General features: G+C 40.1%; 1 protein-coding gene across 6 annotated transcripts in view; it reads right to left on the reverse strand.

Annotated features, from left to right (window-relative positions):
- ADGRB3 (adhesion G protein-coupled receptor B3) overlaps nt 1-18,535 on the reverse strand; it is a 628,454-nt gene that overhangs the window by 329,883 nt on the left and 280,036 nt on the right. For all 6 annotated transcript variants that reach the window (XM_077307622.1, XM_077307613.1, XM_077307604.1 and 3 more), the window contains one exon: nt 7,309-7,503. In XM_077307622.1, coding sequence (XP_077163737.1) covers nt 7,309-7,503 — 195 coding nt within the window. The remainder of the gene's footprint in view (nt 1-7,308; nt 7,504-18,535) is intronic.

The following is an 18,535-nucleotide window of genomic DNA, read 5'->3' on the forward strand; positions in this document are numbered from 1 at the left end:
ACATCAGACTATGAACTACTTACATTATATATTCCCTGTCATGTAAGGAGTTCACAGTCTGAGGAAGAGTGCTTGCACTCGAAAGCTCACACCCTGAATAAATCTATGTTGGTCTTAAAGGTGCTAATAGACTCTGATTTTATTGGTTTGGCTTGGATTCTTTGGGCCATTCCGCACCGGGATCCATGTAGCAAATTGTTTGCTGAACGAAAAATTGCCATTTTAAATAGTGGAATTCGGCGTAACGCATACCTGCCTTTGTAGTGGAATCCAGTTGCGTTTTTATCGTTTCCCACAGGGTTCCGGTCTCTGCAAAAATCACTAGCCAGGAAGCGCTATTGCTAAGCTGTGTCCCGCCCCTGGCTGTCAAGCAGCCAATGGGCGGCCATTATCATGCTCCCAAACAGCCCCTTTCCCTTTAAGGAATGTTAAAAAAAAACACACACACACACACGTTGCAATGAATCTGCGTTGATTCGTTGCAACGGAGAGACCCATCCAGCTAGCAGGTGGTGTTTGAGCTGCCGTTTCATCGTTGCCACGCTCCCCCCCGAGTGAAAAAAAAATCCCCCCCCTCACAGGCACGATTTTCGGCCAAAAACAGTGTGAAAATAAAGTGAAAATAAAGTGAAAATAAACCAGCAAACGGGCTTGTGCTTGGTGACTTTAAACAGAGGGGCTGCAGCCAGGGAAGCCTCGCTGGGTAAACGAAGGCTCGCTGGTGCGTTGATCTCTGCTTGCTCGGAGAAAAAAAAATGGCGATGGCTTCACCGGAAGATCAGAGGAGAGAGCCAGGGGGAGGGACTTTGCAGAAACCGCAACAATGGTAATGCACAGAACTTTCCCGCTAGTATTGCAGATTGGTTGCAGGAGTGTAGCGCTTTCCAGAGGGTGAATCCACTTTTTGGGATTTCCCTGAAAGCGCTACAACGAAGAGCTTCTTGCAGATCGGTTTCAGGAGTGTTGCAGATTGTCAACGACGTTGTGCATAATGGCAAAACTGTAGCGATTTCAATTAGTAACCATTGTGCTATTTTGGACGAATGCGGAACGGCCCTTTATTTTGACTTTGGTTGTTGTACCAGTTCTGCACTGGTTCTGTTGCATGTGTTGGTTCTGTTTGCATTGGAAGGCTTTTGGCCAGTGGTCACTTTGCTTGCTCTTGATTCTTTATCCTGGAAATAGTATGGAATTCCCACCCCATGGGACATAAAGGCCGATGGCTGGGAGCATCTTGTTCAGAGGACTACCCCGAGCTGGCAATGCAAGAAGGGGCAGTTATAGAAATCTAATTATAAATAAATTATATAAATTTGTCCAATTCACTTGAAACTTTAAAAGATAGGCTCCAGCAGCTCTAGTGACATTTTGTTGCCATTTGTTTTGAAAAATCACTCTACGGGGAATAATGGAGTTAAATAATATCAGAATCCACCCTGATCTCAAATATCACACTGGTATTCAGGACCTGTATAACTGAGAATACCAATATTTTGAGCTCCATTATATCGGGATCCTAAAAACATTGATTTTTTTTTGTGGTGCACATTATTGGACCCAACCTTTAACATTTCTATTGGGAAGATTGAGAGACTTTTTCCATTGTTGAAAATATTAGGTCCCACAGTGGCATTTCTAGATGGCAGGGTGATCAAATATATTTGTCAAACTGACTTATACACTTGTAAGATTAGCACCACTATAGAAATATCTGGGGCTACTTTGAATAATACCAAACATTATGAAATCATATTCTAACGTAATAAGATTTTTTTTAAAAAACTTGATAGTGCTGAAGAATAATTCAGCAACCTAGTTAACTTTAACTTACATTACCCGCTTTCTTATGATTCATAATTGAACTTTGTGAAGCATATGACAGAACCATCCTATAGCCTGAGTCAATTTACTCTAACATCTGCTTCCTTTCTATTTTCATTTTACGCCTCTAAAATACGGAAGCTTAGACACATGGAGATTTTCATGACATGATATCAGTATTGATACAAAAAATTACATTATATATCTGTGCAAAATGTTCCACAAATATTAGACACCCGCATAAAGGTGGCTGGCGAAAACAGCATTTTCTTCAAATAGTGCCTTCGTATCGAGCCTAGTTAATTGTAATCCTTTTTTGACATCAGTTCTGTGATAGCAGTTAACCACTGACAGGGGTTGCAGGTGTATAGGGAAGCACACGCAATTCTATATCCCACACCCAATTATGGCTAAGCAATCGGCATTATTACATCTGCAACGGCCCAGCATAAGCAGATGCCAAGAACAGACAGAGGTTTTGGAACAGAGACACAGGACGTGGGTGGAAGGCATCCTGAAAAACAACAACTGTGAAAAGCAGTAATGAAAGACGGAGGCTAAAGAAAATCTTAAACACAACTCACAATAACGTAAAATGCTGTGTGTATGTTCGTTCTTATCAGTGTTCAAAGGTTGATAATCAGTAAAGTCCACTAGAGAAACCACTGGTGTGTGTATATGAGATTCTTAGCTTGACTCTCTGAATGCCTAGTGTACCTTCAGCCCTTTTCCTTTTCCACAGGAGCCACAGACCAGATGGGAACTTGCAGCCCTCAGGGCCAAGTGCTGTCAATTACTCCTGGGAGTGGAAAGTGGCTTGAGAGCAACCTGGATGATAATCAGTGCTAAGCACAATTACATGACCAACATTGTTCTTCCCTTATGCAGGCAGAAATGATGCTCCATCTTGAGGCTGAGAGCTAGACATAGCTTGAGTCTCTCACACTCATATATTTCTACTGGTTCCATGATTTTAGTATTTCTTCATTATATTTATTGTAAATAAATTATATTTGTAGGTTTCGATGCAAAATTAGTCATAGGGGTTTACTAGGACTGATCATTAAGCCTTAATTTTTGCTATGATGACAATAATTCTAGCAATGATGGTCTGCAGGCTGAACAGCTAGATTAGGTCCAGTAGCAGAGACTAACAATATTTGCAAGGTATGAGCTTTTGAGAGTCAAGGTTCTTTTAAATGGAGGTTGTAGCAATCTTTTATTTTCTGCTATACTATTTAGTCTGTGGTATGGCCATCCTAAACTACCTAGCATATGCATGGTTTAAATTAAGGCATTGTTATCATTACACTTACGTTAAAGGCTAACTGCTGAATCCTAAACCTTTCTGAATGATCACAGTCTGTGCTCTCTCTCTCTCTCTCTCTCAGCTCAATGTCATAGACTAATTAATTACACTGCTGACGGGGCAATGTCATGCTTACATTGCAGATTGGGATATGCAAAATAAAGGGTGTCAAATTAACTTAGGTAAATATCATTTGTGAGTTATGACCTTACTCCCTGCCATTGTTCACATTAGTTCAGAAAGAATACCACGTGTTCCACCAGGGGAAGGGGGTTGCTTTAGAATCTGGGAGGTCAATAAGTTCACAGAGGAAAGATCATTTCTGCTAGCATTGTTTAAATAAAACTCACTGAAGACATCTTACCTTTTTTTCCCGTTGCTGGGAGCCCCTTCCAGCAACAAGGATGTCCCTAAAGTTCCACAACACTTCCCCTATTCTGAACTCTGATGAAGCTCTCTGAACCTTCTTTCACCCAGTTTTTATACTGACGTAGCCTAACAATCAGTAACATCTGGTGCTCATAGTCTCCTCCCTTAGGGGCTGAGAACAAAAGATAATCCTACATTCAGTAGTATGCAGTAGGCGTAATCAGTCCACAACAATTAGTAAATATTTCCCCAGGTATTTGCAATGAAAAACCACTCCTAGGCCTCCTTGAGTTTCTTGCATGTTTGTACTACACCAGGTTACTAAGAAGACACAGCAGTCATACAGAGATCCTAACTCACTTACCCCATTTGGTATTCTTTGCTATATTCTTAATTCAAATATCCAAAAATCCATGCTTTTAAAGCTAGCAGTGATCTTTCAAAAATGTTTTTGTTCTGAAAGGAGGCATGCAAGCACATTTCAATTGCTAAGAAACACGTGAAATAAGCAAAACTCCCCATGAATAACTTGGCAGAACTGCATGTACTATGTACTGAACACTCTGTATTATTCATGCTAAGTTATCAGCTAAAGAGAGAATTAATTTAACATAAAATAAAGGGATCAAAATTTAATTATTTCCAATACTTAATTGGAATTTAATTCAGATTTAATTATTTCTGACGGCAGCTTCCCTCTATGGTTATTTATTGCCTTACGGAAACATTCCAGTCTTGTCCCTTGATTTCCACAGAGTTTTCATTTTTCTACTCTGTGGTCTCTAGCATCCTTGGAAATTCTATGGGGTGTCCCAGACAGCTTTCTTTTGAAAACTGAAAGCATATAAATTAGACATGTAAAATAATATGATTGTCCACTGTTTTCAATAGGAAGCTATTGGGATGTGCATTCAGACATATATTTATCCCAACACGGTAATCTCAACAATGATATTCCTCCTCCAATGGAAAATAAATCAGTCAAATGGAACTAAACAAAAGAATAATTATTCACACTTGTGGAACTGCAGAGTGTAAGTGAAAACTGATGAATTGCCAGCGGAATTCTACTATCTTTTATGGAAACAAAAATGAAATATTATGTCTATAACCTTATACAAAGAGCACCTGTTATCAAGATAATCATGTATTCATTATCAAGATAATATGTATTTCTATGTCTTATATGCATGAGAGGTAGCTGAGATCAGACAACAAAGACTGACTGACAATATTCCTATATAAATACAATTCCCATTTAATTTAATTTTTTGTTTGTTTTACAGGTTATTCAGATGAATAATACTGTTTCTCTCTACCAATGGTGCTGTGTGGAAGTATACTATAATGTGCATAGTCCAGAATGTCTGCATACCTAAAAAGGATTACTAGATTACACTATTATATATACATTACACATTAGACATAGATCTATTTATTGAATGATGATTTAGCATTTCATATTGGAAATGATGCACCATACTTTTTTTTCAAATCGTTCACTTGAATTTTGACATAAAATTAATTGCTAATAAATTATCTGGGATCCATGCCAAGATTATATTTCAATAACCTTTATGAAGTTTAGAAAAGGCATAACATTATAGTCCACAACTTCAACTGAACTTTAGATGGATTCCAGATATTAACATCAACAATGTCATGATCAGTTGTTCAACTGTCTAAATTGTACAATTTATATCACCAAATTGCTATGTTTCAGTTATCATGTTATGTAAATATGAAAACTGGGACCCAGTTGGTGTTTTATCCTTGGTATAATTATATAGCTGTTCCCATTTTATGCCCCCAAGGGTGAAGAAAGTCTATAAATGCAATGGAAATGACTTTCGACTCTGAAGAGAAATGCCTTGGAATGTAGTGAATGTATGTCTGCACATTGCACTGCATTGCATTATGTGTTGGTGTGAAGAGACAGTCCCTTCTGAACTTTTATTATAGTGCTATATTGAAAACACAGTAGCTGCTTCATTGCAACATGCTGTCCATGGTACTGTAGGAGTGATATAGTATATATTAGCAGCCTGGTTAGAATGAAGAACATCCAGCATCAAGAAAGGGAAAAGACTTCTTGAATAGAACAAGAATGAGTAGGAAAGAATGATGGCGATTTTGTGGGTGGACGTGGGTGTGTTTGAATCTTGGCAGAATGAAAGAGCAGGGCCCCATATCCACAAACTGGGCTCAGCATAGAAAACATAAATCACTGAGAACTGGAAACAGGAAAAACAATTAATAGGATGACCTGTCTGGCCACTCCAGTGAAACCTTCACAGGAAATCTTTGGTAGGCAACGTAATTGTTATGAATTGCATATCCCAATTTTTAAAATATTTGACTAATTTCTAATATTAAAATATTAAATTAGAAAATTTAAAAACTTCTAAGTCCCTAATCTCTGTTTTTATTCTAAGACTTGGTGAAAATTAGGTTAGGGAAATCTGGTCAACTATTTGAATATTTCCATTGAGCCATGTCCTGTTCTTTTATGCTGTATGATGAAAACAACAACAGAGAGAAAGAAGAAAGAAAAGGGAATGTCTTTTGCAAGACAGTGAGTACTACACAGGAGTCTCTGAGTTATACTATATACTATAATAGATATAGTAATAGGAAAGTCCACTATATGACTCCCTCCCTGCATTATTTGGAGTTTCTATGCCATTTCCAATGTTTGCCAGAAATGTGTGCAGTACTACGAATGCTATCAAAGCACTTGGAGAAACTCTCCATGATAGCTTGGTTAAGAGTGGTGGCTTCTAATCTGGAGAGCTGAGTTTGATTCCCCATTCTTCCCAATGCAGCCAGCTAGGTGACCTTGGGCTAGTCGCAGTCTTGTTAGAGATGTTTTCACAGAGCAGTTCTGTCAGAGCTCTCTCAGCCCCAACTAACTTACAGGATATGTCTGTTGTGGGGAGAGGAAAGGAAGGCAAATGTAAGCTGCTTTGAGAATTCTTTGGGTAGTGGGGTATAAAAAACTAACTCTTCTTCTTCTTCCATGGATGCCATGTACAATAACCAAGAAACAAAAATTCTGCTAGCATACAGCATATAACAATTGTAATCTGCTGGCAGGCTCTTTATCAGTGTGATTCTAATCTTGACATCTTTTTGTGTCCTGGAAGAAAGATGTCTATTTCTTTTTTAGGCACTGCTACTCTGATGTGGTGTCGGAAAGGGCCATTAAGTCACTACCACTTATGGCAACCTCATAGGGTTTTCAAGGCAAGAGACCGTCAGGGGTGGTTTGCTATTGCTTGCCTCAGTATAGTGCCCCTAAACTTCCTTGGTGGTGGTCCATCCAAATTCTAGCCAGGTCCACCCCTGTTTGGCTTCCAAGATGAAATTGGGCTGGCATGAATTATCCAAGTTCCATCAGTACTGAGAATCAAATTCTGCATAGCATGCAGGTGACATTATGTTAAACATCGGCCGTTCACTTATACATCTGACACTCACTGAGAGGGAAGGGTGTCACAAGCTGAACATATGCACACATCCAGCTGTGTACTGCAAAGGACAAAGGTATCATTGTTGCAGTGGCAGGACTGCTCCAATAGAGGGATTTGCAAGTATAGAATTTGTAACTGGGTTAATGCATGAACTGGTCTTAGCCAGTGAGGATCTGAACCTGACTCCATGAATTTTAAAACTAGCACTCTGCTCCCTGTGCTTTCCACATGCTAGTCGCCTTCTAGGAAGAAACACATACAAATAAATACTGTGCAATCCACACACATGAGGATTATTTGTTTGATTTTTTTACTCTGCTCTACGGTTTCACATACCTGGACACCGTCAGATGCAGGGATGTAACTTGCTCTTTTAAATGTATCTGTAACATTTCTAAGAATTTCCACAGAAACAAGGAGATCTCCTGCATAAAAATTTTTCCTCTGAGTTAAATCCAGAAGGGTCTTTGTCACCTGGGACATTCCTTCACCTGCCAGCGTCCTCTGTCCTTTTGCAAGATGTTCTTTAATCTGTGAAAAGTAAAACAGTAAAGTAAATATCAAAACCTTCTTTACTATGGTTGTTGCCATCAGATAATACTCTACGGAAAAGACAGTAATAATATATGGGAAATATTTTAAGGAAAATAGAACAATGTAAATTAGCTGTCACCTTTATACAGGACATCATTTAAGGGAAATAAGGGAGCTAAATAGTGGCTTTTTAATTTTCCTTACAGAACTCTGCTGGGCCAGAGATGGCCACTGATTTTGATATTCTAGAGGAATATTATTTAAAAAAAAAAAGCAGCTGCACTCTTTATACTTAGCTTTCATATATATGCTCTATAGAACCTTCAGGCATGTTACAGTGCTAAGATTCATAAATAACAACATTTTATGAGAGCACTCTACATTCAATTCTAGTCACTAAAAAAAACATTGATTTATATGTTCTTTTGAATTGTGATACTTAGGAATAAGAGGTTCTCTGTGACAAAAGAAAGGGATCACAATAGAATGTAGTTCCTTCAGGCTCTTTATGTTTTTGAGCAATTTGCTCATAAAAAGGACACACTGTAGGTTCCATACACATTGGAATTTATTTTGGTGCTCCATAATATGTTACATCTTGCCCCGTTGAACATATAAAATGGCTTGTTACAGGTCCATCTTGTATTGTTTACCCTGAATAATGACTAGTTTAAGATGAAGAAAGATCTTTCCCAATACCTATTACCTGAGAAGCTTTAAAAGGATGGAGATCTCTGGGTCTAAAGCAGAGACGTTTTGCATACAAAACATCTACTTCAGCACCCAGTCTCCACCATGAAAAGCAAAATCTCTTTGACCTCCAGGGCTAGATTCACTGACTTGCATTGCCTTGTTTTACTTTTCTTTTGTCACAAATTATTCTTAGTCATGTTACCTAATTTTTTAAAGAATATGACAAATTGACCTGTTTCTGGGATTTGGATAAATTAGATAACTGATAGATATGTTAGGTTAATATAGAAATGTTAGTGAGAATAGAGCCAATGTTGATAGGAAGACAGGATGTATGAACTGATTTTCCTAGCACAGAATTGAACGGAATTTTCTATTTCAATACATGTCTTTTTTCATATTTTCTCCTCAGCTATCAGTTGGATACAAATCTTGTTTTTAAAAAAGCTCAATATTGCTCAAGGAGGAAAAATGAACTATTCCTTAAGCCAAACCATCGGACTACTCTTTTCATGATTAGAAATCACGAGTCTGTATATCTTGTAAAGCATCAGAAACAGCCGCCCCAAAGAGAAAAAGACAAGGGGCCTAGATAATACATACAATAACAGCGGTAAAAATCAGAAGCTATTCTTTCTGTAATACATTCTAAAAAATGCCCTTGCATCTTTCCCTAAGGGGTACCCCGTACCCAGACCCTTATCTTGGTCTGATTAGAAAGTGTCCTATGAAGACCATTCCATTTTGACACATTTAGGCCTTATTTTTGATGTCCTCTAGGTTTTACAAATAGCTCTTCTATCAATATGAATCAAATTTGTTGTAATGGTTAAGAGTGACAAACTCTAATCTGGCAAGCCAGATTTGATTCCTCACTCTTTTTCATGCAGCCAGCTATCTGTTGTGAGGAAAGGAAGGGAAGAAGATTGTCAGCTGCTTTGGGTAGTGAATAGCAGGGTATAAGAACCAATTCTTGTCTTCTTTTGATACAATGTTGTAAAGAAAGAAGGATGTTGTTGAAGAAGAGAACATCATATCATATCATATAATGTATAAAGTTGTGGAAAGGGTAGTTCCCATAAATTGATAGATGACAGTTACCAGCTGTCTGTTTTTTAAATGCACAACAAACATGCTTCGTTCCATATTCCACACATTTTAATTTAACGGCCAGAAATTAATGAAGCTTTAGTTATAATGAAGATAGGATCTTTGACAGGAGCAACCAGGACCCAGGTAGGAATGGATGGCCCTACACCTGATTTCTATTTGGATATCTGCTTTGAAGATATGAAGAAAATCATGTTGGATTCTAAACTACTGAACAGTTTGAGGTACATAACAGAAATGGATAACATCCCTTTTAACGTATATGTCAAAAAGCAACATGTTTTGAATACAACTTTCTATTACCCAGGAAAGTTGCTCTGCTTGACAAAGTTGTTCTTCCTGTGTGAAGGTCATCTTTTAGTGATCTGATATGCAGTCTTATTAAGGTATAGTTTATGAGCCAGAGATGGTAGAATGAAACAGCTATTAAAGCCATCCTTCAAGAGCTCTCTTTCTTGCAGCCCACACTATACATATGTAGATTGGGGGAAAATGTACTTCAGTATTTAATGGACATTGACTCAAGTTCTTTAGTGACCTAGTTTGTTGAAACACTACCCAACACAAGGCAAAACAGAATGAACTAGCAACTTATTTCCAGTTACCATAGTTACTGAAAATCAGATCAGGTTGATATAGGATGACAAAGTCTGAAGCAAAATATTAATTTTATACTTAGCTCTGTTACCAAGTCTACATGCTTGGGGGAAGGATTTAGGGGCAAAACTCTTAAAGAAATAAGTCATGCCCTGCCTCAGAATTTCTAACTTAAAAAAAAAAGTATCCTTTTTCCCCCAGGGCAAAATTATAAGGCAAAACATCCAACTCGTTTTGCCCTACCTCTTTAAAGGGACAGTTGATCAGTGATATGAATTATCCACTATGCATCAATGCCATCCTGTGCAATCCATCTTACATCTCTTAACTGAAGCATGAGTCTAGCATTTGGGAGCATCTCACCTTCTGGACACCACCTCATACCAATGTAGTGAGATAAAAAGGGAAGAGAGATGTGTTCTCATAAACCTGATCCCAGAAGTATACAAGTGATTTGTAAGGCACCCAGTAGCTGGGGATAGAGGTGGGATAGAGGTGGGAAGAAAGACGGTCAAAGCTTGTGGAGCTTGTGAATTTAAGTCTTTGTAAGCTGCCCTGAGCCTCCGGTGAAGGGCAGGGAGTAAATGTAATAAATAATAATGACATATTAGTAGCATAACAAAACAAAAATCTTGCATGTATGCACACATCCCGTTGCTATCCTGCCTTTTCCCAGAAAGCTCAAGATGGCATATGCTATGTGTTCAAGGGGTCTTGTATCCAGAAAGTGACTAGATCCCAAGCTGCTTAGCTTCAGTCAAAATGCTGCATCACACTTCCAGTCACTCAGTCATAGATTCAGTCAGGATTCTCTGCCCAATTAGTGTGAGAACAGGCAAAGAGGGTATGATTCTTCTTCGGGACCTATAATAGCATCGGAGGAGAGTGAATTTATGACAGAGTAACATGACAAGCTGCACCTGCCCAGTTCCAGCTTGCATAGGCAGAGAGCCTTTAATTCCGCTGTGTCGGTTCTCTCTAACGGTCCCGCCTTCATGCCAGAAGCACAGTATGTCTTGTAAAAATGTAAACTCGAATACTACAGAGGCATCCATCTTTCTCATGGAAATAAAACACTTCCAAAGTTTTAGAAAATGGATTTGTGAATATTTTATGATATAATATCACATCACGTTCGCCACTCCTTTCTGCTATGGAGACTGTTTTATGGCTGTGATTGCTAGTGCACAGTGCTTTATGTCTCTGCTGCCATTTAGCTACCACATACCTCCCCTTCCCCCTTAGATTTAGTTGTGTTATGAAGGAACTGCACTGGCCAATGCAATCCAGAGGCTCAAGTGCTAGATTGGAGACTCTATTCCCAGTCCCGCTCCTAATTCAGATGTAAAGGGAGGTATAACCGGCATTCTTACTTAAATTACTTAATATTTGCATAACTGGTAGTAAAATAATATCCCTACATTTCTATCTTTGTTGCCCTCTGATTAACACTGTTGCTTTGCAATCCATTTGTCAGTTAGATTCAGGTGAGTAGACACATTGGTCTGAAGCAACAGAACAAACTGTGAGTCCTGCAGTATCTTTAAGACCAACAAATTGGGCAGAGAATTAATTCTAGGTTTGTGTGCTGCACATTTCTTCAGATAGTCAGATAGTTTCTCTTAGATTTAGTTCACTTTATCTGAGTTAAAGTTTGGTTTGGGTGTGCCCTGACCACAAAGGTTCTGAGGATTTCTAACAATAAAAACCAAGATACTAATACTTGCAACAGTGATCTCAGCTCCAGCTCTAATTCTAGTAATTCATACAAAAAAATAGAATGAATATAAAATACCAGCATGGTATAACTATTTACACATAAGCCAAACAGAATGTAATGTGTTCAGTCCTCATATAGCCTTATGCATGTGGCCTGGTGCCTGTGGTATCACAAGGCTTTCAGATTTCTGCTTGTGGCGCACTAACCCTGAGATGCTGTTCCAGTAGATAGTTGACCTGGACACAGAATGATCTAGTGCAGTGGTCCCCAACACCCAGTCTGGGGATCGGTACCGGTCTGGGGATTGGTACCAGTCCGTGGATCAGTCAGTACCGGGCCGCAGCTCCTCCTCGTCCTCTTCCCCGGCTGCTGCCTCGGGGGCTGCCTTGCTACTCTGCCGCTGGTTCACCTTTGGTGCTTTCCAGCGGCCGCCATGGCTGAGGCTCCCCCTCAGTGTGGCACTGTACAGCTGCTGCTGGCAGCACCCCCCAGTGGGCGGTGGGAAGACATGGGCGCCAGCAGGAAAGCAAGTGGATCAGGGGCTCAGGCAGCAGCAGTGACGTCTCTCAGCAAAAGACTACCCCCCCTCCTGGGCCTCAGTAAAATTGTCAAGGGTTGACCGGTCCCCGGTGATAAAAAAGTTGGGGACCACTGATAGTGAATTTGGTCTAGTCACAGTCTCTCAGTCTGACATGGTTGATGGTGTGAAGATAAAATGGAGTAATGGAAAGCAGTATTGTGAGCTGCTTGTTTATAGAGGAGAAAGGAAGGGCATCAATATATAAATGAGAGAGAGAGAGAGAAAGAGAGAAAGAGAGAAAGAGAAAGAGAGAGAGAGAGAGAGAGAGAGAGAGAAAGAAAGAAAGAAAGAAAGAAAGAAAGAAAGAAAGAAAGAAAGAAAGAAAGAAAGAAAGAAAGAAAGAAAGAAAGAAAGAAAGAAAGAAAACCAGCTTATTCATTCTGGCCTCATCTGAAATCTGTACTGATGTGGTGTCATTGACTTAGATCTTTATTCTCATTGCAATTTTTGTTAATGGTTTTTAAGTATATATTATTTTATTACACATTGTCTGACAATCACTGTATGATAAGAGATTTTTTTTTAAATACTACAAACATATAATTAAAACAGGTCAATATAACGAGTCCATAGGGCATATTTGAGTGAGATGAGAGCTAGTTATCTGCAAGGAAATAATTAATGGAGAAAATATACAGTCCTCTAGCTTCACTATTGATTTTTTCCCCTGTGTTTATTTTGCATGGTTTATATGATAGTTTTAAGTCTTAATGCTGCAATTATCTGTGATTCTCTTGCTGACACTGGGATGTTTGAGTGGCTGTTATTTAACCATGAGACATGTTCTTCAGACTGTGTTTTATTGCTCTATGTAATGCATGTTGACACGAGGAAGAATCAAGAGGAATGAGTATTCCAAAAGGCTCCCCCCCCCCATTTGTGTGTGTGTGACAGTCATATAGCCTGGAGCTAAAACTCCCAGGTCTTCTTGTAAAGGAAACTAAGGCTCAGGGTTATGGAGTGCCCTTCAACTGAACTCTCTTTCTACATTGTACTGTGACACTTCATTTTCATATAAAGGTTGATATGTAAATAACAGGATTTGTTGATTTATTTACTACAATACAAATAATGGATCTCAAATTACTGGTAAGAGTTTCAAAAAATGTGCCTCCTTGCATTCAAAGAACATCATTTAACTCACCATGTATTTAACAACTGCATGTGGAGGATTCTCAAAGGTGCCATACAATCCAACACCCCTTCCATCCTTTACACCTACATGCGCATGCACAGACAGCACACTAGTTCATTAGTGGGAAAGGGAGGTCTGCCAATGCTTCCTATATCCCCATTTAGCTGAACAGGAAATTAAGCTCTTCATTCATGAAGCAGGATAAAAGCTAGTGGCATAGCCATTAATGAATCAATATCCCACTTAAGGATCACGTGTTATTAAAGAGCACAGTAGCATACAATTACACAGTTTTGTTTCTAATTTCATGACACACATATAACAATAGCATGCACTGTGGCTTGATTGTCTGCAGTTTATTGTTACATTCCATGTTCCTATAGGTGTTAGACGGATCTTGGGGACAGAAATTCTCATTCTTATATTATGTTGTATGACAGAGTCAAGGCTACAGTGTTGGCCATTGAGAATAACATTTGCCTTGGTTCCAAACATGAAAATTGCCTTTTCTGTATTCTTCAACTGATTATTTAACGGACTTTTCAACACTGCATTTCTCTGTGCCTTCAGGGTAATCAGTGCTAAGTGAAGTGCAACTGATAGATAGCCTTTTGTTTCCATGTAATGTATGCTACTACTAACATGTTCCTGCAGTCAATTGACTTCATGTTTTCTTACCCTTCTATGATAAGCTCTTCCAGGGTTTCATGAAACTCTGGTTGAGAAAGCCTGCTTTAACCACAACTTCACACTTGTTGAGTGCCAACACAAATTCCTTCTCCACTCCCAGTTGCAATCCATTTTATTTATTTATTTACTTATTTATTTAATTTATTTAGATTTTCACTTTCTTTGGCTCCTGCTTCATCAAGTCCACTTTCTTTTGCCCCATGCATTGGTCTGTCGTCTCATCTGTCTCCTTCCACTGGAACCTGGGCACCACCTTATTGATTTTCACCTAGCACTGAACTTCTGGGAAGAATCTTTTGGCTTCCACATCAAAAGCTATATTTTCACCTGGGAGGAAACTACCAAAGATAATAAGGAAGCCTTTGCAACATTATAGATATCAGAATCAGGTTTAAGGGTGTTTTTTTAGGGGGGGGGGAGGAAAGAAAGTTCTTAATGAAATTGCCAAGCTCTACAAACTTTGTTTTACGGTCTAGTTTTATTGTTTTACCTATGCCAATAAAGGTATTGAATTTGACCAACCAAAAAATCTAGTAATAGCAATCAATAAGATAGAAGACCTAAATACCCTGTCCACAGGAGTCTCAAAGTGGCTTACAATTGCCTTCCCTTTCTCTCCCCACAACAGACATCGTGTGAGGTAGAGGGAGCTGAGAGAATTTGGACAGAACTGCTCTTTGAGAACATTTCTAACAGGACCAAGGTCAGCTGATTATAGGTCACTGCTTTTGACCACTACACCAAACTGACTGTCAGAAAATAAACCTGTCAGGATCAGTCCCTGCTCTCTGCCATATTTGAGTTCAGTGAACCTAAGAGACTCCATCTTGATGTATTGTGTCCTTGCTAACTTTCCCATGTAACCAAAATGCTTATGCCTGTAGTTTTCCTTTGATTCCCCCCTCCTTTTGATCTCTTCGCTTTCACACTGCATAGTCTCCTGCTGTGATACATTGTTGCCTGTGTCCCTGTAAACATCTTATCTGCTAGCCTGAGGCATTGGCCTGACCAAGGCCGCGCTAACTTTGGCACCTTGGCAGGAAGCCTGGGATGGTACCTGGGTGAGAGGATGACCCCCTCCCCTTGGGAACGCTTGGGTTTCGGTGGGAGAATTGTATTGATAACTGCTTGCTCTACTGATATTGAACAGTCTTGACTTCGAACGTTAAAGTGTTCAGATCTACATCCAATTAAAGCTTACTTTCTATAGAAGCTTGTTTGTGAGTTTTGTCTGCTCTTGACAAAACCAGACTATGGCTTTTCCACTACCAAAAGGCTCTTGAAAGCCAAGAAGGCAGGCACTTTCCTCACAAGCTCAGGGTGGCTATTCCATAACATTGCTGTTACCCAACCCTCCCCCCCCCAAACCCAAGCTCAGTGCAGGCAGCATTCTCCCATCCAGCTGAGAGGATGGTAAAGAGAGGCTGCTCGGATGTTTCTGTAACTCCTTGCCCCACTGGAGCCTTGAAAAAGCTACTGCTGCAGCATGGTTCCATCACATATCTAGCATGTTTGCCAAAGCCAATGTGCAAACTTTGATCAGGGGGCAGGCATTCTTGAACAAGCCACATGCAGAATACACATAACCCTAGGCCAACTATGGCTCCCTGAATCTATACATGGCAAGTGTCCGCTAACACTAGTGCACCCAACACAGCAGATACAATGATCTTGTAAAGAACGACTATGGTTATGTCTTGTTTTATATCACACACATCATCTGCTTTCTTGTTACTAGATAACTGTTCCAAACATACAAAAACAAAATAATTGACAACCAGGTTGCGTTCAGAATTACTAATTTAAACAAATGTATCTATATAATCTGTAGAAGTCCTTAATTCTATCATAGTCTATTATTATCATTATCATTATCATTATCATTATGCCTTATATAGCACCACTTTCCAAAGACTTATTTATTTATATATATGTATTTATTTATATTTATTTAGTGTTTTGACTTATTGCTCACCACTCTCATAACTGGTTCATGGTGGGTTACAGATGGTCCATGTTAAAAACCCCATTAAAATCCCATTAAAACCATTCCAGACATTCATCCATATACAAAACAGACTCCTAAAACATTTTTTAAAACATGGTGGTCTACAACCTACTAACCCCCCCAAAATCTATTACAGGACTGGGAGGAGGGAGCACAGATCACATAGTGGGTGATTACGCTCTTAATACTGGGGGCCCCATCAGATCTTCCTTGCCACACCAGCCTTAACCATAGACCTGGTGGAAGAGCTCCGTTTTGCAGCCCTGCAGAATGCTGAAAGCTCCTGCAGGGTTCACAGCTCCTTTGGGAGCTCATTCCACCAGGTAGGGGCCAGGACCAAGAAGGCCCTGCCCCTGATTGAGGCCCGGCATGCCTCCCTTGGGCCAGGAATGACCAACAAATTAGTGCCCGCAGAGGGGGCAGGGTTATGGGAGGCAGGGCTTGTGGTGGCTTACAACATAAAACCCCCCATAAAATTCCCACATAAAACCCATTATTCCTAGAGCTCTCGGCCCCCTATGATCACAAAAGATTGGCAGCCTAGAAATCCCTCCCTGGAGGTGGGAAGTATAGATGTAATACAACTGAGCCTGAACAGGAGCCATTAATTTGCCATTCACACCTAGATGGTACACTCTTCTCCCCCCATTAATATGTCATCTTGGAATCCTTGGTATGGTCTGCAGCAGTGCCGCATTGCACAACGGGCTTCATTTTCTTCAACATTCCTTGGAAGTGGCACCACAATACTGCAAATAAACATCTGCTGGCAAAGCAATAATACTGCAGTGAAATTAAGAGTTTAAATACAAGGAAGTGTTAATGTGTTACAGTTGCTGCTTGCTGAATGCTTAACCAAGCCCCTAAGGGAAGTACACTACCCCCAAGCTCTTAGCTATAAGGCCCCGCCACAAACCCATCTTCGGCATGCCACAGCGGTGCTTCGGAGTTAATGCGATGAGGTCTAAATTACATTAGAGCCTCTCCCCTGTAAAAGTCTGAAACAAGAAGGCATTTGTAATGCAAATGGCCATTCTGGTTATGATAGGCTTTCTATTTGCATTATACACTAACAGAAGAAAATGATGCTTTAGGCCTCATTCATGAAAACACCGCTGGTTTTGTTACTACAGCTTCACACACTCTTCTGGAAGTCTGCACACTAATACATTCTGGGATATTTAAGAATTTCTCAATCAACTGCCCTTTTTGAAGAGTACACACAGGTTGTTTATTTGTATGTTTTTCTCCCTGGAGGATATATTCACTTCATGACAGTCTGGATTGATTGATTAATCAGAGCAGTTTGGAAATACAAGTTAAAGTAGATATATGATGTATTGTGTATAAATAAACAAAAGCCCTTTTCAGTTATGCCTTCATGTTCCTTGAGTACATGTAGAAGAGCATGGGATAATACCCACTCCCCCCAGCTGAACTGAACTAGCAATGCCAGAGCCACACTGGGGCTAGGGGAGCCCCTTCTTGGAAACTCCCCTCTCTGCTTTAGGAGTCTAAAAAATTGTGGGAATCCCCCCACCCGAAACACATGGCGCCAGAGTTTGTGGCTCCACCCGCTGCCATTGCACACATTAGCTCCCCCTCCCCCTGAAATTTGCAGAGCTGCAAACCATTGCAACCTCCCCCCCCCCACACACACACACACCTGAAACTCGCAGAGCTGTTGTTTGTGACTACCAGCTACCATTGTTCATGCTGGCTCCCCACCACCACCTAAAATTTGCAGAGCTGGCTGCTGACACTGCAAGTTTCTGATAGGTGTGTGGGGGAGTGGACCTGTCTGATGGTAGGTGGCAGTGTTTGCAACAGAACAACAAACACCAGCTTGGCAAGTTTTAGGGGAGTAGGTGCAAGGCATGGAGCTCAGTCTGACTCTTTTCGAGGGCAAAACTCTATGGTAAAGCCAGAGCATTGCTTCCAAGGTGCTGACATCATTTCTATGGTAAAGCCAGAGCATTGCCTCCAATGTGCTGACATCATTTCTATGGTAAAGCCAGAGCATTGCCTTCAATGTGCTGACATCATTTCAGTGTGACATAAGCATGTTAGGGAGCTCTTGACCATGTTCCCAAATTCCCCTGCCTGCCATCAGCCTGCTTCCACCTGGCAACCCTAAGTTGATCTTCTGCAATGAGACCCTATATGTCCACAAATATGTGATCTGGAATGCTGCAAGGAGCAGGACCCCAAGTGTAGATGCCTTTGTGTATACACATGTGTGCTTACAGAAGCTTGCTACAGCTATTTAGCTCACCTCTTGGGTTACAGCAGCAAGGCTAGCAGGCACAATCCTGCTGTCTCCTACACATGAACATGCAGATAAGGAAACGTGAAAAACTGGCCTCTAGCTGTAAACTGAATGCAGATAGCCATGGTAGTGTAAATGATCTGTGGAGGATGAAGGCAGAATAATATTCCAGTGTCAATTGTCTATCGGTACAGAGCATTTGGAAATCATGCAAAAAAATATTTCTG

This window comes from Paroedura picta, chromosome 1 (genome assembly GCF_049243985.1).
Source record: "Paroedura picta isolate Pp20150507F chromosome 1, Ppicta_v3.0, whole genome shotgun sequence".
NCBI lineage: Eukaryota > Metazoa > Chordata > Lepidosauria > Squamata > Gekkonidae > Paroedura > Paroedura picta.